This window comes from Haemaphysalis longicornis, unplaced genomic scaffold, assembly GCF_048455015.1.
Source record: "Haemaphysalis longicornis isolate Haplotype H1 unplaced genomic scaffold, Haemaphysalis longicornis Haplotype H1 scaffold_10, whole genome shotgun sequence".
Classification (NCBI taxonomy): Eukaryota; Metazoa; Arthropoda; class Arachnida; order Ixodida; family Ixodidae; genus Haemaphysalis; species Haemaphysalis longicornis.
The window spans coordinates 145,383,851-145,405,280 of NW_027526204.1; the positions used below are offsets into that span (position 1 = coordinate 145,383,851).

General features: G+C 46.0%; 2 protein-coding genes across 3 annotated transcripts in view; one reads left to right on the plus strand and one right to left on the minus strand.

Annotated features, from left to right (window-relative positions):
* Positions 1-13,885, plus strand: part of Pop1 (POP1 ribonuclease P/MRP subunit) — a 33,600-nt gene extending 19,715 nt beyond the window's left edge. For both annotated transcript variants that reach the window (XM_077691177.1, XM_077691179.1), the window contains exons 8-10: positions 3,786-3,866; positions 8,872-9,091; positions 12,554-13,885. In XM_077691177.1, coding sequence (XP_077547303.1) covers positions 3,786-3,866; positions 8,872-9,091; positions 12,554-13,313 — 1,061 coding nt within the window. In that variant the 3' untranslated portion in view covers positions 13,314-13,885. The remainder of the gene's footprint in view (positions 1-3,785; positions 3,867-8,871; positions 9,092-12,553) is intronic.
* An 82-nt stretch (positions 13,886-13,967) lies between these two features.
* Apt1 (Acyl-protein thioesterase 1) lies at positions 13,968-20,780 on the minus strand. Its single transcript, XM_077691180.1, has 7 exons — positions 20,548-20,780; positions 19,778-19,809; positions 19,455-19,520; positions 19,205-19,323; positions 18,192-18,367; positions 15,142-15,306; positions 13,968-14,319 (listed from the first exon to the last, which is right to left on the minus strand). The coding sequence occupies exons 1-7, from the start codon at positions 20,617-20,619 to the stop codon at positions 14,263-14,265; spliced, it is 687 nt and encodes a 228-aa protein (XP_077547306.1). The 5' UTR covers positions 20,620-20,780; the 3' UTR covers positions 13,968-14,262.
* Positions 20,781-21,430: the final 650 nt, after the last annotated feature.

The following is a 21,430-nucleotide window of genomic DNA, read 5'->3' on the forward strand; positions in this document are numbered from 1 at the left end:
TGGTTCACGGCAGGCTTGCGGGGCATCAGGTGTTTTGTTCCGGGTACCTTAGGTGGTGCCACGCTACAATTGCAGTCAATATTGTCGAGATGGCATCCAGGTATCCCATGGGCGAAAATTATTTTTGTGTTTTCTGAATAAATATGCCATTCTTGTTGTTGGTGTTGAACAAAATAGACCACAAAATGTGACTTTCATGTAAAGTTTTAGCACGAATGAAGGGGTGGTTTGATCAGGAGAAAGTTTTCAAGGTACCCATTTAATGTCGCAGCCTGTATGTTTGTGTGGTGGTGATAAACGGGGACATTTTCTGCAGCTAAATTGTCGTGTGATTCATTGTGCTCGTAGGGGCCAAGGGGCGGAAGAAGTACTGGTGGCATCATAATAAGTTGTGACGTTGCTTGCATCGATGTGCTGCTGGTGCGATTTTTGAAGTGCAGAGCACTTTATGGGCTCGCCTTGTCGTCTTAGCTCGCTAACAGTCTATGTGACTGTTGGAATCGGGCGGCGCAGCGAGATACCGGACCCAAGTAGAGCCTTCTGTACCGGGTTCAGGGAGTCACGCTGAGGCTTCGAAAACCATGCGGTTTAAATAGTCATAACCGTTCAAACCTAGTGAATGGCTGACGCTTGTCATACATCTCCCCGTTATTTAGCCCAAAGAAAACTGTAGGTACATTTCAGGCAAAACCTGTGTATATAACCGACAGCCCCCGTGTTCCTTTCGTTAGGACCACTCGTTGGGTTGGTTTTTACGATAGTAAGCAAAAAAAGCGGCCGTGCAAGAAAGAAATGGCACGTTCGAAATGATGCAGAAAGGCTCCAGCCGGGCAAGAAAAAAATGGCGTGTTAGAAATGCCGCAGAAAGGCTCCAGACACACAAGAAAAAACGCCATGTTAGAAATGCCGCAGAAAGGCTCCAGCCAGCCGCGCAAGAAAAAAAAATGGCGTGTTAGAAATGCCGCAGAAAGGCTCCAGACACACAAGAAAAAAACGCATGTTAGAAATGCCGCAGAAAGGCTTCAGCCAGCCGCGCAAGAAAAAAATGGCGTGTTAGAAATGCCGCAGAAGTACTCCAGCCGCGCAAGAAAAAAATGACATGTTAGAAATGCCGCAGAAAGGCTCAAGCCGCGCAAGAAAAAATGGCGTGTTAGAAATGCCACAGATAGGCTCCAGCCGCACAAGAAAAAAAATGGCGTGTTAGAAATGTCGCAGAAAGGCTCCAGCCGTGCAAGAAAAAAAATTACGGGTTCCAAATGCCGCAGAACGGCTCCAGCATACGAAGTTCAAAGCAAGCGCAAAAAGAACAGAACTCCCTGTGACGCAGTTTAAGGAAGGGGGCATGCGCGCACTGCGAAGGTGGGAAATTTGAAACGCATTGGGTGGCAGCAGTGAGTGGATAACTATGCTACAGCCCATTATGGCGAATCACTGCTCTGCACTTGCGACAGCTTTCACATTGATTGGAACGGCCTTAATTTTTTCAGTTGCGCTGCTCTAGCTTTGGGACGGGATGACATGCCCTGTCCTCTGGTTGGCTGTCGTCCCCACTCGAGCAGCAATAAAAACCACAGGCCTGTGATTCAACCCTCTCGTTTGTTTATGTGGACGGCGGGGGTCAAGCACGCAGGTACAGTTGTTTGTGCCTGCACCTTTCTGCTGAGAATAGGCTGGCACGTACTCTTTTTAAAGGGGGGTCACTGCTCTTAAAACAGCCTCCTTTAATTGTTCAGTAAACTCTATGTAACTTGCCAGTCTTACTGCTTTTCTCCCACTGATTTAAATGTGCCATTATTTTTTGACTCAGTCAATTAGTTACCAAGATGACTAGAGATAATTGGTCATTTTTGGAGGAGCAATAGACAGAACAGTGGTAGTCATAAAACTGTAATCTCTATATTTTCCGAATACTATGTACCCTGGTGAATGCAATAAAAGAATAGGTTTTTTTGTCGCACTGCTCGGAACTAATTCTACAGCTCATTAAACTTTGGTGGCACCAGTTACAAGGAACCATTTCGAATGCCCATTTCAAACACCAACCAAAGTTTGATGAGCTTGAAGTTAGTTCCGAGCGGTGCGTCAAGAAACCTATTCGTTTATTGCATCCACCAGGGTTCATAGTATTAAAAAATATAGATTACAGTTTTATGACGGACACTTTTGTCTATTGTTCCTCCAAAAATGATTAATTATCACTAATTATCTCAGTAACTAATTAACTGACTCAAAAAATAATGGCATACATGAAATCGGTGGGAGAAAAGCAGCGAGTCTGACAAGTTTCACAGCATTTACTTAGAAATTTAAAAAAATTGTTTTAAGAGCCTGTCCCCCTTAACCCTTCGAGGGTTTTTGCCGTACGGGTACGATTTCGAGCATCCGTTTGAAATTTCGCGCCATATTACCGATGCATGCTCCCTGGGAGGTGCTGCCACCTCCTGGGACTTACAAGAAGTGTTTGAAATTTGATTGTGCTGCCTTCTTGCGGTGAAAAACAGAACTCTCTGGCTTCGGCGCGTTACGGCGTCTGTACGTGTCAACGCGTTTCGTGGTTTCAGTTTCGCCACGTGATCGCTTCGGAGGCGCGCGAAACTTGATCGGCGCTTGCTATCAGGGGCGGCGAAAGTTGATTTCGATCTATATTGGCGCTGCTATTAGCTTGTTTATCACCGGCGCGCACGAGTTATTCTCGCTCTCCTCGTTGACTGGGTTGCCTTCGAGTTCTTCAGATGCGCGGCAAAGCGGCGATATGGCCCAACAAATTGCCCGCCCTGATGACACCGACCGCGATGACTCTTCTAACTCTGAGTTTGCTCCTTTCACCGAGTCTGAATCGCAAGACAGTCTTTCTTCAGAAGAAGACAGCTCATTTTCGGACATGCGCTTTATGCGTGCAGACTGCGATAAGGCACTGTGCGTAGACCCGTGTTTCAAGGAATACCACACTCTGAAATACTATTGAACATTTTTCAGTTCTAAGTGATGCTGACCCCAAAATACTGTTCCTGATAATTTTTTACCATTTAATCCTGACTTTAGACATTTAGTACATTCCAAATCCGCAATAAATTTGACCACCAGGGAAAGTTTTTTTCAAAAAAATTCGACCCTCAATGGGTTAACAATGAATGAAAATGCCAGAAGCACTACTTGGCCATCTCTCTCAAAAAAAAAAAAGCTTTTTCGCCTGCATTTTATATTTTTGTGTGTTGGATGACCCTGCGTTTTTTTTTGTTTGGCTCTTTTTTTTTTTTAAGTTGGTGTCAGTAGCTGAAATTTCAGGGTAGATGTCCATTGACACATCTCGTGATCTCTTTCCCCACCACCACGCTTTAAACATGGTTCTGAGTGTTGAGCTTTCGCTTGATATTCTGTGGTTGGGTCATGATGATGATGTTGATGATGAACCCTTTTATAGCGGGTTGATGACGTGTCATGTTACCGAAAGAAAAAGAACTAATATAACTGTTTTATACACTTTTTTTTAATACTAGCACTGCTCTTAGGGCAGGCACAAAAAAACTTATTAAGCACAAAATGCTTATTTTGTTTAGAGGTGGTTCGTTACAGGTGGTTCTGTTAGCCAAACCGTCTGTAATTTTTTTTTTTTTTTGAAGGCCTTATTCAGCGCTGTTTTCTTGACACTGTGCTCAGAGTGAACTGTTTTTAGAGTCCACTTTGCCCTGTCCTAATTTCCTTCAGAGTTCTGTTAAGAATTTAAGTGGGTTCAAGGATTCTTGGACATTGGAACGCTTATGAACGCGCTCTTTCTTGGAATGCAGGCACGCCACTGGAGCTTGGAGATGCTGAATCCCGGATCCCTGTCCTGGCCGTTCGGAAGGAAGGCTCCAGGACCAACCTGGGTGGGTGTTGTCCTTTGACCAACTTTGACGCTGCCACTCTTGCCCGTGGGGTTGTTATCTGAAGCCGAGATGGAATTGTAAAAAGGAAATCGCTTGCTTCCTTACAATGGGCTTGAGAAATGTTTTTGAATCTCTAGTATAGAAGAGAAAAAAAAGGCTGCACTTGTTTTCTGGTAGTCCTGAAAGCAGAAATATCAAGTTGTGATGGTAAAAATCATGAAAATCATACTTGAAGGATTAGATCTGGTTCACAGTTATTATGCTGTTTTTGTCTCATTTGTTCTAATGACTCGTTTTATAATGAATTAACCTCTGCGGGAATCAAAAAGGCACAGTCAATTTTCCTTTTTATAATATTACCATTCTGCTGGATTTTTGCTTCAGACGTTGCTGTGCACTCTTGTGGTTGTGTGGTTAACATCACCATTGTGATCTTCAAAAACCTTTTCCTCCTTTTATTTGATGTGGTGTCGTATTTTTCGTTTCCGATGAAATTTGTTACGGAGAAAGCACCTGGCCTTTTTGTTAAAACCGAGAGTGTTTAATACGCCTGTGTTTGCGTATGCTTTTGATATTTTGCGAGCAACATTATGTATTATCCTAAAAACAGGTTTATGCACTTCCGTTTATATGTGTAATTTTTTTTTGTTTTGATTACGTTGACCTCTTCTTGACGAGTGCCGCACTGCCGACGCTGCTGCCATTCTATACTGCGCTGGAGCCTCTGTCAAGCTGGATCCACAGCTTTTAGCTCCAGCTCCCTCCTCCCGAAAGAAAATACGGATCTTGAAGTGCAGAGGTGCGCTGCCTGACACGAAACGTAGGACAGGGTTAATACCACAAAAACAGACAAGGTTTGCGCCTCACCTTGTCTGTTTTTGTGGTATTAACCCTGTCTTACGTTTTGTGTCAGGCAGCGCACCTCTGCACTTCAAGATGCTAAAACACCAACTAGCCCACTCCCAAGCCTTGCTGAAAATACGGAATTGAATTGACTTGAATTGAAATAAAGAACTGAATTGAAATTACCACGTAAAAGGGAACGGCGACTTTTATGGCTTTCGCAAGCCTATCCTTCAGTTTGCTGCTGTTCCAAGCCTTGCAAAGGTGGTGATGCTCTCCATGTGGACGTCACGCTCGCTTGGCCAGCTAAAGAACTGGGCACCTGTGATTCAACCCTCTTGCCCTCTCTCTGTGGACTGTGAGGGTCAAGCACGCAGGCACAAGGCAGGCACTGCTAATTTTTTTTTTTTTATTCTTCGAAGCTTTCAAAAGCATTGCTTGACTAATTAACTGAGTGACGGAAGTTGTTGATTGGTGCTGTCACCTGCACAACCCAACTTGTTAAGAACCAAAAAAAAAAAATCTCTGACATTTCATTGGTGCTCATTTATAACGAGCTTGTTGTGCATGGGACAAGTTACACAGTTGTGAGTGGAATCAATATATACACTGAGACACCAATGTGTACAAATCGATAGTTCGATGGTTGCATGACATTAACGTTCAAGACTGATGAAAGTCTTATTCCAGAGGTTCTAGGATGCAGCGGAATCACATTGCAGCGAACACACCTGCTGTGCTCTGCTTTCCCTTCAGTTTTGTCCTGCAACAAAACTCTTGACAACAGTTGCTCACAGGTGGCCCAAAAATTTGTCAACTTCAACCTCACGGGATCCGACAGTTCTGTCTTGAAGGACGAGGTTGTTGGGAGCCGTGTCATCGTGACCACCGAGAAATAACTGCTGACGAGTACGCTCTGCCATTGTTGCTAATACAGTCAAATCTCGTTACTACGAACCCTACATTAATGAATTTCTGATACTTACAAATATTTTAAGAATTCCCGCAGCAAATTTTTCATGTAAAAAATATTTCAGAACTACGAATTTCAGTGTAGCGCATATTTCGTGCTTGATGTCGTGACAGTTTTAGATTGTTCATTTAGGCTCATAATTTTTAATGCCAAGGCAAATAGCATGCCAGAAGTTGTAGTAAAATCTGGAACAGTGAATATGATGCTGCGTATAAAATAAATAAATGGTCATTAAAAAAAAATTTTGGGACTGTCACAACATAAACCACATCTTGAAGTAAACATGAAAAGTAGGGGTGTGCGAATATTCGAAACTTCGAATATTCGATTCGAATTTTTTGGTATTCGATTCGATTCGAACGACACATTTATGGTTCGAAGTATTCGAACCACCCAAAACTAAAAAAAAAATAATTAAGAGCGTGTCTCAGCAGCAAAGTCGCGAAGCATATACACAGCGAACGGTACGTGCTTTCGCAGACTGTATCGGTGTTTATTCGTAGTTACAGTGGACTCTCGGTGATACGATTCTTGGGGTGCGAATTTCGGGATGATACGAATTTCCGAAAAGTCCCGGCTTAATTGCATTGTTTGCAATGGGAAAAATTTCGACTGTTACAAACGGACCTGGGCGGCCCGGCGGAAGATACGAACGAGCCGGCGAGGCACCCGACTGCCGAACAAGCAAGTGACGGCTCTCGCTCCCCTGTTTGCCACTGTTTTTCCAGAAACGGCCGGGCTGTTGTTTCCTGCTCGCGAAAACGCTCTGCGCACGCCCAACATGCGCTGACACAGCCGGGAAACCACCCCCACGCTGCGCGCGGCGCGGCCGGCGGCATCAACATGGCGTCGGCTCCAGCCGCGAAGTGGTGCGGGGGCTCAAGCGACCGTTTCTAACCGCTCTTTAAAATGCGGCTCAAGGGAGACACGAAGTTGCTTGTGAGGTGAAGGAGCTGATAATGCATGCGAAAACGGTACTACAAAACATCATCCGCGCCGCTAGAAAGCGCCCGTAAAATATTTGCCGGGGTGCTAAGCCTAACCATCTCCGGCGGAGCCAAGCCGGCTGTCTCGATCTCATCGCAAGTAGTCAGGCTCCTCCATTCTGCCGCACACGTCGTGCGTCATTTTCTGACCGAGGTAGGCGCTACCGCGGGCGCGAAATCGTCGATGCGGGCGTGAAAATACAGCGCTCGCAGAGCCGAGGTGAGCGAATCGCGTGCAAAAACGCACCATGCGGTTCACGCTTGACTGTTGCGGCGTGTAGCGAGCTTGGGCACAGCGAGTGAGGAGACGAGCGCGAAGCTTTACGTGCTCCAGAAAGGACTGCTTTGTGACATGGGGGTTAAAAATAGCAGAAAGAATCACGAATTTCTTTACGCGAAAGTAAGAGAAGAAACAAACAAAAACTTTTTTCAGCACTCAATTTTTTGGTATGTGTTGGTTCATACGAATTTCGGATGATACGAATATTTTTCGCAGCCCCGCAAGATTAGTATCATCGAGATTTTACTGTATCAGCGCGCGGCAATGTGCACGGGCTCGGGCATGCCAGCCACTAGTGTCTCAAGTGAGCGGCTGTTTTCAGTATCTGGTGGAGTCGTGACGAGCAGGAGGTTGTCACTGCTCCCCGAACATGTCGAGCAGTTCACCTTTCTCCATGTTAACATTTAAGCGAGTGCAGATCTTAACCTGTTGAGTGCGATGGTACTGTGCAATTCCTAATTTTACTTTGTATGATTTGTTGTGTAATAAAGTTGCAGTTTTTGTGTCTCTAGATGGTGAAAACATTAATTTTACAAAAAACAATAAGTATTCGTATTCAAAAAATATTCTAAAAATATTCGATTCGATTCGAACTTTGTTTTTATTATTCGAATTCGCTTCGAAATTAAAAAATTGATATTCGCACACCCCTAATGAAAAGTAATCTCAGCTTTCTACCATGTCGCATCACCATGCTAGGCTTGTAACAAGCAAGCAAAATGTAAACCTTCGTGGAAAAAAAAACCGCTCAATATATCTTGGTGAAACTTCATAGTTCTCTAATTAGTGCCATTTCCAGTGTGCCTACCAAACTTCATTGCTATACGCCAAAAACAAAATAGTTTGCATTGAAAGCCACCTCCCCCTTTAAGGTGTTCGTGCCGGCAAATGCGGTGTGCGAAACTCCTTAAACCAAAAGTGACATTAGAGCGAATGGCATTTAGAGCGAATGGCAATTAGATTTTTGCGTGTAGCAGCGAATTACAGTTGAACCCCTTTATAAGAGACACGTACCGGGAAGCAGTTTGTCTCTTATACGAGATGTCTCTTATAAGCAGGGAACCATGTTTTCACTTACTAATCAGACCCTAGTTCAATGTGGGCACCGTGTGACTAAAATAAGCTCAAAAGAATGCTACAGCATGTTTCAAGAGTCATTCTAATTTATGTTTGGCCCCAGAATTTATGAAACTTTGTTTGCTTCATGACTGTGTTTACACTGTTTTTGACAACCGATTCTACAAGCTTTCTTTTCTTTCACTGTTTGTGGAAGATGGATCGTAGATGTTGAGTTCACAAGCCTGATGAATAGCCAGGGCGCACAGCTTCTTCCACTTTGTGCTCAGGCTATTCATTATGTTTGCAGGACTCAACATCTGCAGTGCTTCTTGATTGGGAGCTACGCGAGTGGGAGATCCCGCATGTGCAATCGCGCTCCATCCAATGGATGGCAGCAAGCTTCAACCACTTCTGTCAGCTGCATTTCCATTGGCAGGGCTTCTCATTGTCATTTCATAGCTAACTGAACCACTGTGTGTTTGCTGAAGTTGTAATAAATAGCGACTGCAGGTGTCTGTCATCCACCTGTGTTTCCACAATGGAAGCAACTGCAATTAGTGACTGGTGGCTCTGCATCTGAAGTTAAGATGTCTGTTACAAAGCGAGATTATTGATTAAACTTCAAGGATGACTTGTCCCTTATAACCAATCTTCTACATCCAATGTCTGTTATAAAAGAGGTCAATTTAATGGGAAAGATAGGGCAGCCAACCATGTGGGTGAATAGTGTCTCTTATACCCATTTGTCTCTTACATCAGTGTCTCTTATAATGAGGTTCAACTGTAATGGCATAAAATCGGCACCGTGTTCCTGCCTCCGTCCTGCTCCAACTGTGCTCACTCGACCGATTCCAATCGCTGCAGGCTTTGGCAGTGGCTGGGACGTCATCCTGCCCTCCGGGTGGGGCCGTCCCTTCTGGATCGCCCTGGTGTACCGCGGAGCTCGTGCCTCTGGCCTGAGGGAGCTGCGCAGCCTGTCCCTGGAGATGGGGCTGCCCTGCTTCCCCTTCGACCACCCCGACACCGCGGCCACCCAGAAGTCGGAGGAGGATGACCGCCGGGAGCTCATGGCCAAGCACCTGCGGTGGGTCTCCTCTCACGCTCTCTCGCTGCTCGGCGGTTTGTGTGCAGATTGAATTTCTCGATTTGGCTCCCTGTATACGTAGAGTTTCGTGCAATAACAAAACTGCCGGGGAAAGCCCAAAAAATTCGCTGTTGCAGGAATTTCGTGCTGCGAGAATGAAACATAAAACGACAGGAAAATCGCCCGTGAACCGAAAATTTATTTTTGAAAGTCGGTTATATTACTTTGCGGACCTGACCTTGCCGTAACTTCACAGCTCAGCTCTCGTGCACCAAGAAGTGGTTCGTTGCTAGTCGTCATGTGTGTCGAAGAACAACGGAATCGGGTCAAATGCACCAAAACGTCTCTGCGGTTTCACCTTCTCTGCACGTTTTTGGCACCATGTAGCAAGCAAGCGAAGCCCAGGTTCTTCTGTTGGAAAACTTTGCCAGACAGTGGCACCTCGTTGTTCCAATGCTGTCCACAAAACTAAGTGAGCACCGCTTTGTTGTTGTCCAGAAAGGCCACGACCGCGACTGTTTTGTTTTGCGCACGTGGTAGCATGGTGCCCTTGCTTTTCAGAATGGTACAGCTAGCTGCAGGCAGTCCCAAACTTAGGCAGTGATAGCTGCCTCATCTTGTAGAGATAAAAACTTCCGCTTTAGGGCTAGCGGAGGCATCTTATTGGGAGCAAACGACGTGCCGACCACCGCGCGTACAACAGATGCATGTGCGCCCGGCGGGCTGTTCAGTGGTAGCCGGCTAGTGTAGCCATTGTCGTAGCCAAAGCGGTGAATCACCATGTGTCACCTGGTGGTGGCGCTGCGAGGCTACCTTCATGCTCCTTGGCTGCCTGCTGCACGGTCTTTTTTGTAAACAAATATGGCGGTGGCCATGCAAGCGTGCTGTGGCAGTCTACGCACTTCGAATTCGAAAAAAAAAAAATGCATTTGAGCACTTATTAAACACCGCTGGCCTCAAATGAGTAGATAAATGCCGACCGGACTTGCAGGGAACTTCGTTAACGCGGGATCACTTTCCAAAAACATTTTGTTGCCGCGAGATATGAAATACAGTCGAATCCCACTACAACAAAATTGACGGGATGTGCGAACAATTTCGTTGAAACGAAAATTTGTTGAGGCGAAATCTGCCTCAACACACCACGGAAGGGTAAGAAAAATAGCCCTGTATATTATCCACATCATTGACAGAAAAAGAGTGCTTTGCAATTACATCGTGCTTATTCGGAGACCAAACGTACCAGTGGTTATGTTTTTTGCCTGCATGTAACGAGCGCATTACAGGGGAGGGTGAAGAAGTGCGACCGCAAAACATATTGCTGTGCAACAAGGCGTATCTACCGAGCTGATTACTTGCAGATAGCTGCTAGGCCTTCCGAAGCTCCCCTCTTGCTTGTGGCAGGAGAGGTGCCGTTATCTTATCTGGGCTTGGTGGCAACTGACCTTCACAGGCAAGTTGCGCGCGCTTGCGTATCACGACCCTGCACTCGCGACTAAGGTAGGATGATGCGGGTTCAAGACTAAAGATGAAAGCATTATTTTTGCTCTTGACTTTGAAGAATTGTAGAAGGAAAATTGCTATGACAGCTGCTCACAACACATACATGACGGCGGCGCACCAGCAGCAGAGCGCATTCGTGCGATTTTAACTGGATACGGATTGGCTGTAGCTCCGGCTTGGCGAACCGGGCCTGTGCCTCATGTAAAGACAGCCAGCTGCATCGTTATCGCCAGTAAAGAATGGCGTTTATCTACGAGTTTGTTTTTGTTTATGTATGGGTGGTGGTGTGGGCGTGCCGCGCACGTTTTCGGTGAGACTAAGCGCCTTGAATTCGTAAGGAGTTGCAGATAGCTGGTGTTATGCTTATTTTATTGTAAAATAAACGTTCAAAAGCAGCTTCAATGAGAGGAAATTTCGTTGAAGCGAAAGCAAGCCAGACAAATGGTTCGTTGTGGCGAGGACTTAGTTACATTGACTTCTATGGCTAGCTGACGGGGATTTGGAAATATTTCGTTGAAGCTAAGTTCGTTGTAGCAGGGTTCGACTGTACATGGTCTTCTATGAACATTTGCTGGGGTCCGAAAATAATTTTTTGCCGTGGAAATGTCGTACTAGTGGGGTTTCGTTATCACGGGATTTGACTGTAATACAGTGAAACCCTGATGATGTGACTTTAGGGGCAGGGGGGCACTCGTGTAAAACAAGTTCTTTTAATTTCCAGCAGTTGAATTAGTTCCCCAGATAATTAAGAGATAATCAGCCCTTTTTGGTCAAACAATAGACAAAACAGTGTTGGTCATAAAACTGTAATCTTTATATTTTCCAATACTATGGACCCTGGTGAATGGAATAATCGAAGCAGTTTTTTGATGCATCGCTTGGAACTCATTTTACAGCTCATTAAACTTCATCGTTCGGAATGGGCACTCAAAATGGTTCCTTACCGCTGGTGCCACCAAAGTTTAATGAGCTGTAGAATTAGTTACAAGCGATGCATCAAAGAACTTCGATTATTCCATTCACCAGGGTTCATAGAATTGGAAAATATAAACATTACAGTTTTATTATCAAAACTGTTCTGTTTATAATTTTACCAAAAATGACCAACTGAAAAAATAATGGCATATTTGAAATCAGTGCGGAAAAAGGCAGCAAGACTGACAAGTTTCATAGAGTTTACTTGGAAATAAGAAGTTGTTTTAAGACCCGTGTTCCCCCTTATCGTCATAGTCTTGTGCAAACCATTGTGCAAAGTTGGCTTTCCTGCAGTGTGTTTGGCGTGACATTGAACACCACCACTGAAAGTTTCGCTTTAAAATTACACGGCTGATTGGGCAACTGCCAATGCCATGGTTTTGGTGCGCGAGATGCGGGGCAATTCATTCAGACACCAACATATGCTTAACGTACAAATTAACTGTATTGTGGTTGCTGCATTGGAAAACTCGTGGAACTCTGAACTGACAGTTCCTTTTGTGCATTTGTGTGGTCTGCCTCAGTGTATCACCTTTTGTCAAAGGTGGTGGTGTTGTGCAGTAGGATGGAACCCCGTTTGAGGCTACCACTAAAAAATGTCTAGCAGGAATGCCTCCGACTGTTTATGTGTAGGATGGCGAACTGCTTCATGCAGCAAATGCAGAGCAGTTCTTGAGATTCAATTTTTTTCACAGATTTATTTTGTAGGGGAAGTAACTGTGAATTTTTTCTTCCATTCATTGGAGCCTGAACATAGCAAAGGAACCAACAGAGTTCAGCTGTTTGTAAAGATTGCTGCTGCATTTGTGCGCTAGCAAAACGCTTTGTTTGCCAGATGTGATCGTGTCTTTCGTGAAAAGAAACCCAGCAGAATGGGAATGGGCTTTGTGGTGTGATGTTAGGAAAACTAGTAGAATTGATGTGTAGGGTTGTAGTTGGTAGGCATCGCTCGCAAGGGAAATCACTTCCTCTCAACTGTTTCAGGTACCCCCCGGACAAGCGGCCATCGTTCAAGAAACTGCGCGTGTCGTGCCCCTTTTTCTTTCCCTGGGCTCAGTTGGTCCGAGACTGGCGAGAGCTGGCGAGCCATCCAAACTCCGACGACTCCGGAGATTCCGACCCACCGTTCTACGTGCTCCGAAGCCGAAAAGTGCTCAGGAGGCTGGCGGCCCTGTTTGCGGAAGCCAACAAGCCGCGAAAGAAAGTCCCCGTGACCGCAGCTTCAAAGGCTTTGGAAGACATCCGAACGGTCGCGCAAGCGGCGAATTTAGACCTTTCTCGCGCTCTAGTTTGCGTTGAACTGAGTAGTTGCTCAAAGGGCGTTCCGCGAAGGTTTGATTCCATCTCAGCCCCAACGGAGGAAGACTTCGAAGCGTTAAGACAAGACGGCTTCGGAGGTTCGGTGGAAGCGCCTTTCGAGCGTCTACGGAAGCTGCGAAAGCCGAAGGATGCGAAGCTCCCGAAGAAGAAAGCTCCAAAGCCGACGGTCGAAGAGTTGCTGGCGAGACCGGCGGTGACCACAGTGGTGAAGGAATGCTCTAGACTTTTGCTGGGGGGCGTGGTCAGCGGAGACTACTGTTTTTCGTCCGCGTGCGGTCGGGGACTGGGCTACTGTGCGCTAGAAGGGCTCGTTCGTCTTGTACGGACTTCGTCGGAAGCCGGAGTTAGTCCGGTTGTGTTGTTTCGGCACCAGCACTCTGCGCAGTATAGGTACGCAACGATACGTATCCTGGATGAATGTTGAGGGCAAGGTGGCCAGAGTGGGGATACTGTATTTCACCGCGTACAAGCAGCGACGGTGGTTGCAGTGCCCCATTTCATGCATAGCCATGGGACTGGCGAGGTTTGCCATTAGTGTACATATATGTATATATATATATATTTTTTCATGTTTTTGCAGTCTAGTTTTCACTTTGGAATACAAATGTTTGAAAAGCCCGTGTGTGGCTTAAAATTTCGAGAAGGTGGCAGGAATGCATTTTGAACGTTGTGGTCAGTCCACCGGTCTTGTTAAGGCACAAGTGAATGAACTTCTTTTGCGAGTCAACTTGGAATGTGTAATTCTCCACTCAAGTTATGTTGAAGGCTGAAGTTATATTAGGGTTTGAGAGTGAAAATGTCATTTTTATGGGAACAAGAAAAAAAGATAAAATGGTCAGAGCTTTTGGCAAGATGTAGAACAACACAGAGCTGCTCATCTTACGTACTATTTTTCATAAAATATTGTATTTATGCTCAAGGGGTAGGAAGATCACACCACAACTCACCCAATTTGTCATGACTTTTCTTTTTGATAAATGTTTGTTGTCAACATTGGTTGTGTTCCGTAGTTGTTCTTGGAATGAACGGCGAGTGGTTCCTTTCCTCCTTTACGTGTAATGAGAAGCACGAGACAGGATCGGAGCTTGTCTGAGCGCATTTATTTCTCGTCCCAAGCCTAGCCTGCAAACACTAGGTGCACGCATGTCCGACAACCATGCCTACTTTTTTTTTCTTCTCTCGAAGCATTCACACGGGGCGGGGGTAGTGAGAGGGAGCCTGGAATGCTCAGAAATGTATGAACAAAGAAGATGCAGTGCACTCTCGAAGGCAAACACACGAGAGGGGGATGGTGCGAAGGGGAAGGTAAAAGCAAGTCCTTTTAGGGCACACATGCTCATCGGTTCTGTGCTGCTTTCGTTGGCGGCGGCCTCCTACTCAGCCTGCGGTGGAAGCCTGGACTGGAGGTAAGTAGCGATGTCCTTTGTCTCCTGAAACGACCACAGCGAACACAAAATAAATGTTCCTGCTGGCGGTACCGTCATCTCTCCACAGCACCTTGAAACATGGCTTTTGAATCCTTCAGAACAAATACCGCGGATGCAATACTGGAACACATCACATTACAGTTTATGCAAGGTTTATTATGCTCTTGGATCACACACGAGCGCCTTCGCACATTCCTTCCCTGCAATATGCACTGTACCATACTTCATTAAACAATTGTTGCTTACAAACCACCGGAGTATTCACAAATTCTGCCCAAAAGTTGATTTAAGGTCTGATGGCGTCCTGTCAAAAAACTAATGAATTGCCCCATAGATCCGTTGGTCGACTGAAAAGCCCCGACAAGATCTCTGGACACATGGCGTGTTCATGAAACCGGGTTTTTTTTTTTTTGTGTGGAAACTGTTACTCGAAAATCGCCAAAAAGGAATGGTTCTAGATAAGACGAAGCACGCATCGAACATGAAGGACCACAATAGCATATCTGTCTTATAAACCACGATAGGTAAACATTTAGATCATTCGTAGATGTGTGTAGTTGGTGCGTGAGAAATCGTCGCGTGGGTTTGTTTTTTGTTTGAAATTTGGGCCTTTGAAGTTTTGACGATGGATCAGACGCACCTTCAGCTGATGCGGCTCCCTCAACTTCAGGAAAAGATGGCAGATTTTTCGTACAATGCGACAGGACAGTGCAAGTGATCTTTCACCGCAATCTTTGCGACTCTCCACCGCTGACTGCACCGCAATGCGTGCGCGAGAGAGAGAGAGAGAGAGAGAGAGAGAGAGAGAGAGAGAGAGAGAGTTACCTCCTCGCAGGAGGAATGGCCCATGCCCCGGTACTGCTGGAAAGTGACGTTCTGGGCGAAGCTCTTGAGGAGGTCAGCGGTCAGCATGCCCCAGCGCATGGGCACCAGGTCGTCGCAGTCTCCGTGGCACAGCAGAAAGGGCGTCTCGTGGTTCCCCACCGCGGCCTGTTTGTCCACGGGTGGGAGAGGCAGAAGAGAAACGTTGCATCAAGGCGACACAAGCACGGAGCAAGAACAAGACCGGAAGGGAAACGCCGCTTCCTAGGGCGACCAGATAACGTCACAAGCGCTGGGCCTGCGGTAAATTAGCGGCATCTGTCGCAGGAGAAGAAACGGCACGGTTGCCATGATTGCCATTCCACCGCACAGCCTTGGAATGAACTGTGGGCCACTATCATCTCATCCACCAGGAACTACCAACCTCTCCTTCCCCGTTGCAACTATGCAGCTTTGTAGTCAGCGTTAAAGGTTTGCATTCTTACGTTATCTAGTCGCTTGCCCGCACTTGCCATAATGGGTCTGCATTGTTGCATTGTCTGTTCGCTTGCCCGCACCTGCTGCAATGGGCCACTTTGCATCCTATACCTATTTATGCTCTCTGGCCACGCGTGACCAACCTGTTTCTTTCTTCTTTTTTTTTTTTTTTTTGTCAGCTCGGTTTAACAGGAGGACGAAAATGAAACTTGCTCAATAATTTGTGGAAAACGCACTCTATGTCACGAGAGAATGAAAAAACTTAAGAAGGCCTGTAACTTAGTGATTTTTAAAAAATTTTCAGCTTCTAGGTGGCGTCACCTACTTTGCTTGAATGAGTTTGTGATGCTGAATGTATTGGAGTTTGAGATACTGAATGAGTTCACAATGCGAAACGTGCTCTTTTGCCTCCTAGAAACATGGAAGGCAAATTTATGGGAAGCTTTAATTATTTCTGAACAGACAAAGCACAGTTTGCTTGTAAACAAAAGATAAAAAGAGATTCAGAGTCTGATATTTTACCCAGAACAATAAGTCGTTCAGCCTGCAGGGCACATGCCTAAAGGCTACCACGATCGTAGACACGTATCATTGATCAAACTTGAACAGGCATGTCGTTCTCACTTTGGAACTGTAGTTTTTGTAGCGACTTATTTGTGTGAATGCGGCTACAGCTTACTTGAAACTTGACATTCTTCGAAATCGTCTACATGATGGCAATGTAAGAAACCTAACGCTTGAATGGTCGGGTGTGAAACTCGCAACTCTGAGCTCACAAAACATCTAAATGGGGCCAAAAAAAAAAAAAAAAGATACAGCGAGGCAACAGTGGTTGCTGCCTGGCAAGTTGTTAGCGGAGTGAATCAAAGGAAACAAAAAGTGGCGCAAACTAGACGAGGACGAAGAAGGCAAGGTAAGACAGGTCCCCGTCTAGTTTGCACCTGCACCACATTTTCTTCTTTCTTTACGTATGTACCAACTAGCTCAGCAACAAGTTTTGTTGGACCGAATCAGTTTTTCCGCACGAAAACTGTTTTTAACTCTGTTGCTGTTGCCCACTCCTTAGTTGCCGCTAGCATCCTGTGCTACAGTATTTCCAACTTATAGCAAACCCAGTTTTGATGAGATAACAGCTTCTTCGTTTCCCGTTACCATTTGTATACACAGATTTCGTGCCCAGATATAGCAAAAAGCGGACATAACGCACTGATTCCAGTTAACCTTATGTGCTCGTTATAAACGGGCTCGACTGTAAAACATTGTTGGAATCGACTAAGCAGCAAACTTCCTGCCGTAGCAGTGCACCTACTTGTCTGCAGCTGCTGTACAGGATGTGGGCTACAGCAGAAACTTAACAAGCAAGCAAAATGGCAGCGGAAAGAGGTCAGGCCGTGCATGCGCTACATCTATGCGATCTAACAGCTGCTAAATGCAGGAAGTGGCTTAAGCAACAAGCACAAGGGTGTGTTCAAACTCGCACAGCTGTCCTTTCTTCTGCGGGTTACCCCATCTCGGAAAGCTGTTTTTCCGTTCAACTCTGCGGATTATGTGGGACATTGGTGTATAACTTCGCACGAAACGAGCGTTTGCGTTATTTGTTTAAAACGTACCAACCCGCCGCGGTGGCTCAGTGGCTAAGGCGTTGCGCTGCTGAGCCCGAGGACGCGGGTTCGATTCCCGGCCGCGGCGGTCGCTTTTCTAATGGAGGCGAAAAGCAAAAATGCCCGTGTGTACGACATTTCGGCGCACATTAAAGATCCCCAGGTGGTCAAAATTAATCCGGAGCCCTCCACTACGGCGCGCCTTACCGCCTGCGTTGCGTCGGCGCGTTAAAACCTACAATCAATCAATCAACTAAAACGTACCAACCCATCCAATCTTTCATTTTACTATCCTGTGATGAGGAGCCACAACCCTTTAAGCTTTAAAGAGATCTCACCCGCTCACAACGACCTACCATTCCAACTTCACACAGCATAGGCCCGTGCAACTGCCTGCCGCGGTGGCTCAGTGGCCAAGGCATTGTGCTGCTGAGCCCAAGGACGCGGGTTCAACTCCTGGCTGCGGTCGCCACTTTTCTGACGGAGGCGAAAGCAAGAACGCCTGTGTGTTGAGATTTCAGCAAACGTTAAGAGATGCCTGGATGGTCAAAATTAATCCGGAGCCCTCCACTACGGTGCAAGCCGTAGCCCCAGTGTAGCTTCGGCGCATTAAACCCCACAACCAATCATCATCATCATCAGCCTATCTACACCCAGTTCAGGGCAAAGGCACCTCCCATTAATCTCCAATTATCCCGGTCCTGTGCAAACTGCGACCAATTTATCCCCGCAAACTTCCTGATTTCATCTGCCCATCTAACATTCTGCCGCCCCCTGCCACGCTTGCCTATCCACTCTGTTACCCTTAATGACCACCGGTTATCTTGCCTTCGCATTACATGCCCTGTCCGCACCCATTTCTTCTTAATTTCTACTAATATGTCCTTAACACGCGCTTGTTCCCTGACCCGCTTCGCCCTCTCCTTGTCCCTCGCTGTCCCACAGCCAATCGCCAACTGACAAAGCGGCACATACGGCTGGGAAGTGCTTGTAGAGGGGCAGCCAGCAGCTGAGTCCCAGGATCCCAGCCAGGCGCCTGGGAAAGCGCAGCGCCGAGTAGAGGGCCAGGGCTCCACCCATGCTGAACCCGCCCAGCACGACACGCTCAGAGGAGATGCCCGCTCTCTCCTCTTCCTCTATCAGCCTGTGGACTGCGGCAGAAACGGAGGCGTGGGTCTTTTAAACAGGTTGCATGAGAAAGGCCAAATGGACAGCAACAGTCTTGCTCCAAAATCTTCCACAAGGCATCACAATTGAAGGGGCCGCGGAGACGAAATACAAGTTACGGTTATCAAAAAGCCTGCTTTGTCCTGGTAACGATACCAATTTCATTTCAAACTTCCAACAAATAAGAGATATTAAAGGGACAGACAACCGATTTTTGTCGAGCATATGTCCTCTATCCCAAATGAAAGGGTTTGGGCCTGGAAGGCAAAACCGGTTTTTCTGGTTGCCACCTTTCAAACCGGCCCAAATTTTAAACGGCCGTAACTTCGGCTACAGACCAGATAGAATGATAATGTTAGTCTTATTGCACACCTTGTTTTGTGCTAAGTTCACTGGTACCTTGTTTAGCTGCATCCCTTCAACAGTTTTTTTTTACAGAGGCTGCCAAAAATCAAATATACAAACCCAAATAAATTTGAATATAGTCATTTTACACAAAAACAAATTTTATATCTACAATCAGAATGAAAAACTACATAAGCCCCTTAATTTCCATCATCATAACTACAATAACTTTCTTGGTTTAATACCTGTGTTTAATACGTAATTCCCAGCCAAAAAAGAAACTTCTTTCCTGGCTGGGATGTTTCGAGTGTGTTACCAAACGCCAGTCCTTTCACACCGAAACGAAGTTTCATTTTGAGTGTAGCCTGAACTGATGTGGCGGTCTTGCAGTTTTGTCAAAACGTCATTGGCGCCAGCTCAATGTCTCCGACGCTGCGCAACTGAAAATGTGTGCAGAGTAGTTTGACGGGACTTACTCCCTTCGGCGGCCGACTTGATGCCGCTCTCGTCTTCTGCAGCATTGGGGTCCAGGGAGCACAGGTCAAACCATGCCGTCATCCGCATGCCTCCGTTGAGTGTGACAGGAATAGTTGGACTGGAAAATGGAATTTTTTTGTTTCTGGAGTAAATTTAAGCCATTCTGTTGCATTACGAAAGATAGAACGTTCTTGTTCATAAGATACGCGGTACGAAGGCTTTGATCAAGAAAAGTACACCAGCACTTACGCTGTCGGGCATATGTACTTGACATGTGGCTGCCGTATTGCTTCAAATACTGACGACCAGCCTAGCCTGTACAAAATGACAAAATAAAAGGAAAGGGGGAAAGGGCAAGTGTTAACAATTTTCAAATTTCATACAGCCATAGCTGTTTTAGCAAGTTTTTGTTACCCTTGCGTAACATGCATCATGCGCGGGATAAGTTATAGGCTGCTTTTAGGTGCAATAGTGCCAACAATTAGCCTGGGCGAGCAACTTCTTGAAACTAGAAACTAATCTATAGCTCCACGTGTACTAGAACAACTCGACATGATAGTAAGATGTCTTACCCAGTGTCTCCCAGGCCATGCAGGAATATGACCTGGAACGGTGCAGAAACACTAGAATTTTACAGCTATCATGTACAAAGCTTCCAAATTCTAGTCACTTATGAGGAATACTCAGCTCTCCATAACCACATAATTTTTGACCCCCCTCCCCCCCCCCCCCTTCATGCCGGACGGAGTTCAATTTATTGCTTTCAATTCAGACAAGTAATCACGTTTCCAGGCGAATGCGCACGTTTTCTCCGCACACGACATAAAGAAAAGCGCTGCACGCACGTATGAATTGGAAATCCGCCCCGGCTTGCACTGCGGAAGAGCCGTACGCGTGTCGCCACGCGCCAATGCTGGCTTGCCCGCTCGTGACTACACCTCGTCGCAGGTCGCAATAGCCTGCTTTCGTATCGATTTTTCCCGCCGTTCTATTTCAGACGCGTCCTTACCCTTTACGGAAGTACGAAGCGTAAGCTGCGACGCGCTACGGTTCATTGAAAGATTGCCTCCACGCAGGATTTCCGTCGCCGACTAATTAGATTGTCGCGCGGCTTTCTCGCATAGGAGATCGCGCTGCAAACAACTTCGGTTCATTCGAAACGCTGAATTCTCTTCGCGGCATGCAAAACGAAGAAATCGTAGATTAAAGGCGAAGTTCCATTTCGATCTTTCAGCGTTGTATAAAGCGGTGGTTGTCAGCCGGTACTGAGTTGACACGCCGAAGTGGCACGGTACGATCACACCAAAAAAGCTTCGGCGTGATTAGCATAAGCCTAACTCACGGTAGCTGTGTGTTTGGCGGTGGCAGCCACGATCACAGGCGACGGCATGGCGGACGACGAGTTTCCTCCCATAAACAGGGGAAAACTCCAATGGAGAATATTGAGCGCGCTCAGTCAAGCAAGGTGCGGTAGAACCGGAACACACATGTAGGGCTTCCTGACACAGCGTCAACCTTGACAACACCTCGGCGCTTTCAGCGCGTCTGGCGGGCGATGGTCATTGTAAATCGAAGAGAGATTTGTTGATTTCTGATTAACATTAAAAAAAATTAGCGGGGCGATTTGTTTACTTGTGAGCGAAGCACTAAATGTTTGCAGAACTTTGTTTTCGCCAAAACTAGCGCAGTCTCATAAACGAAAAGAAAACTTCCTCTTTGCCTTTTCTCTATGCTCCTTGCTTATAAGAGGTAGCTAGCGGCGCGTGGCGGCAGTATGCCACACATGACTGTATTAATAAGGAAATAACTTACCGACTTATTTAAACAAATTGAGATAAGAAAATCAGTTATAATTATGTTTAATCAGATTCATTTTTTACGCGTTTTATACAGTGTTAGCACTAGATATATGGGCATGGTGTTAGGGGCGTTTTAGGCATGAAGCAACACCCTCTCAATTTTTGCATGAAGTCCCATGAAGTGATGGCTAGAGGACTTTAATACAAAGAGGCTGGCTGATTCTATGCAAAAGAAGCAGAGAGTTTATTAGGTTTATTGCAAGGAATACACAAAAGACAAAACTGATGCTGAAACCGCGTGTCTCGTTGAAATGATGGAAAGGCACTGATTTTTGTTAGCTTCGTATTTGTCTTATCTTGAAGATAGTACGAAACTTTATTGAGCCATGAAGCCATAGAGATAATGAACCCACATAAAGAAAAGAA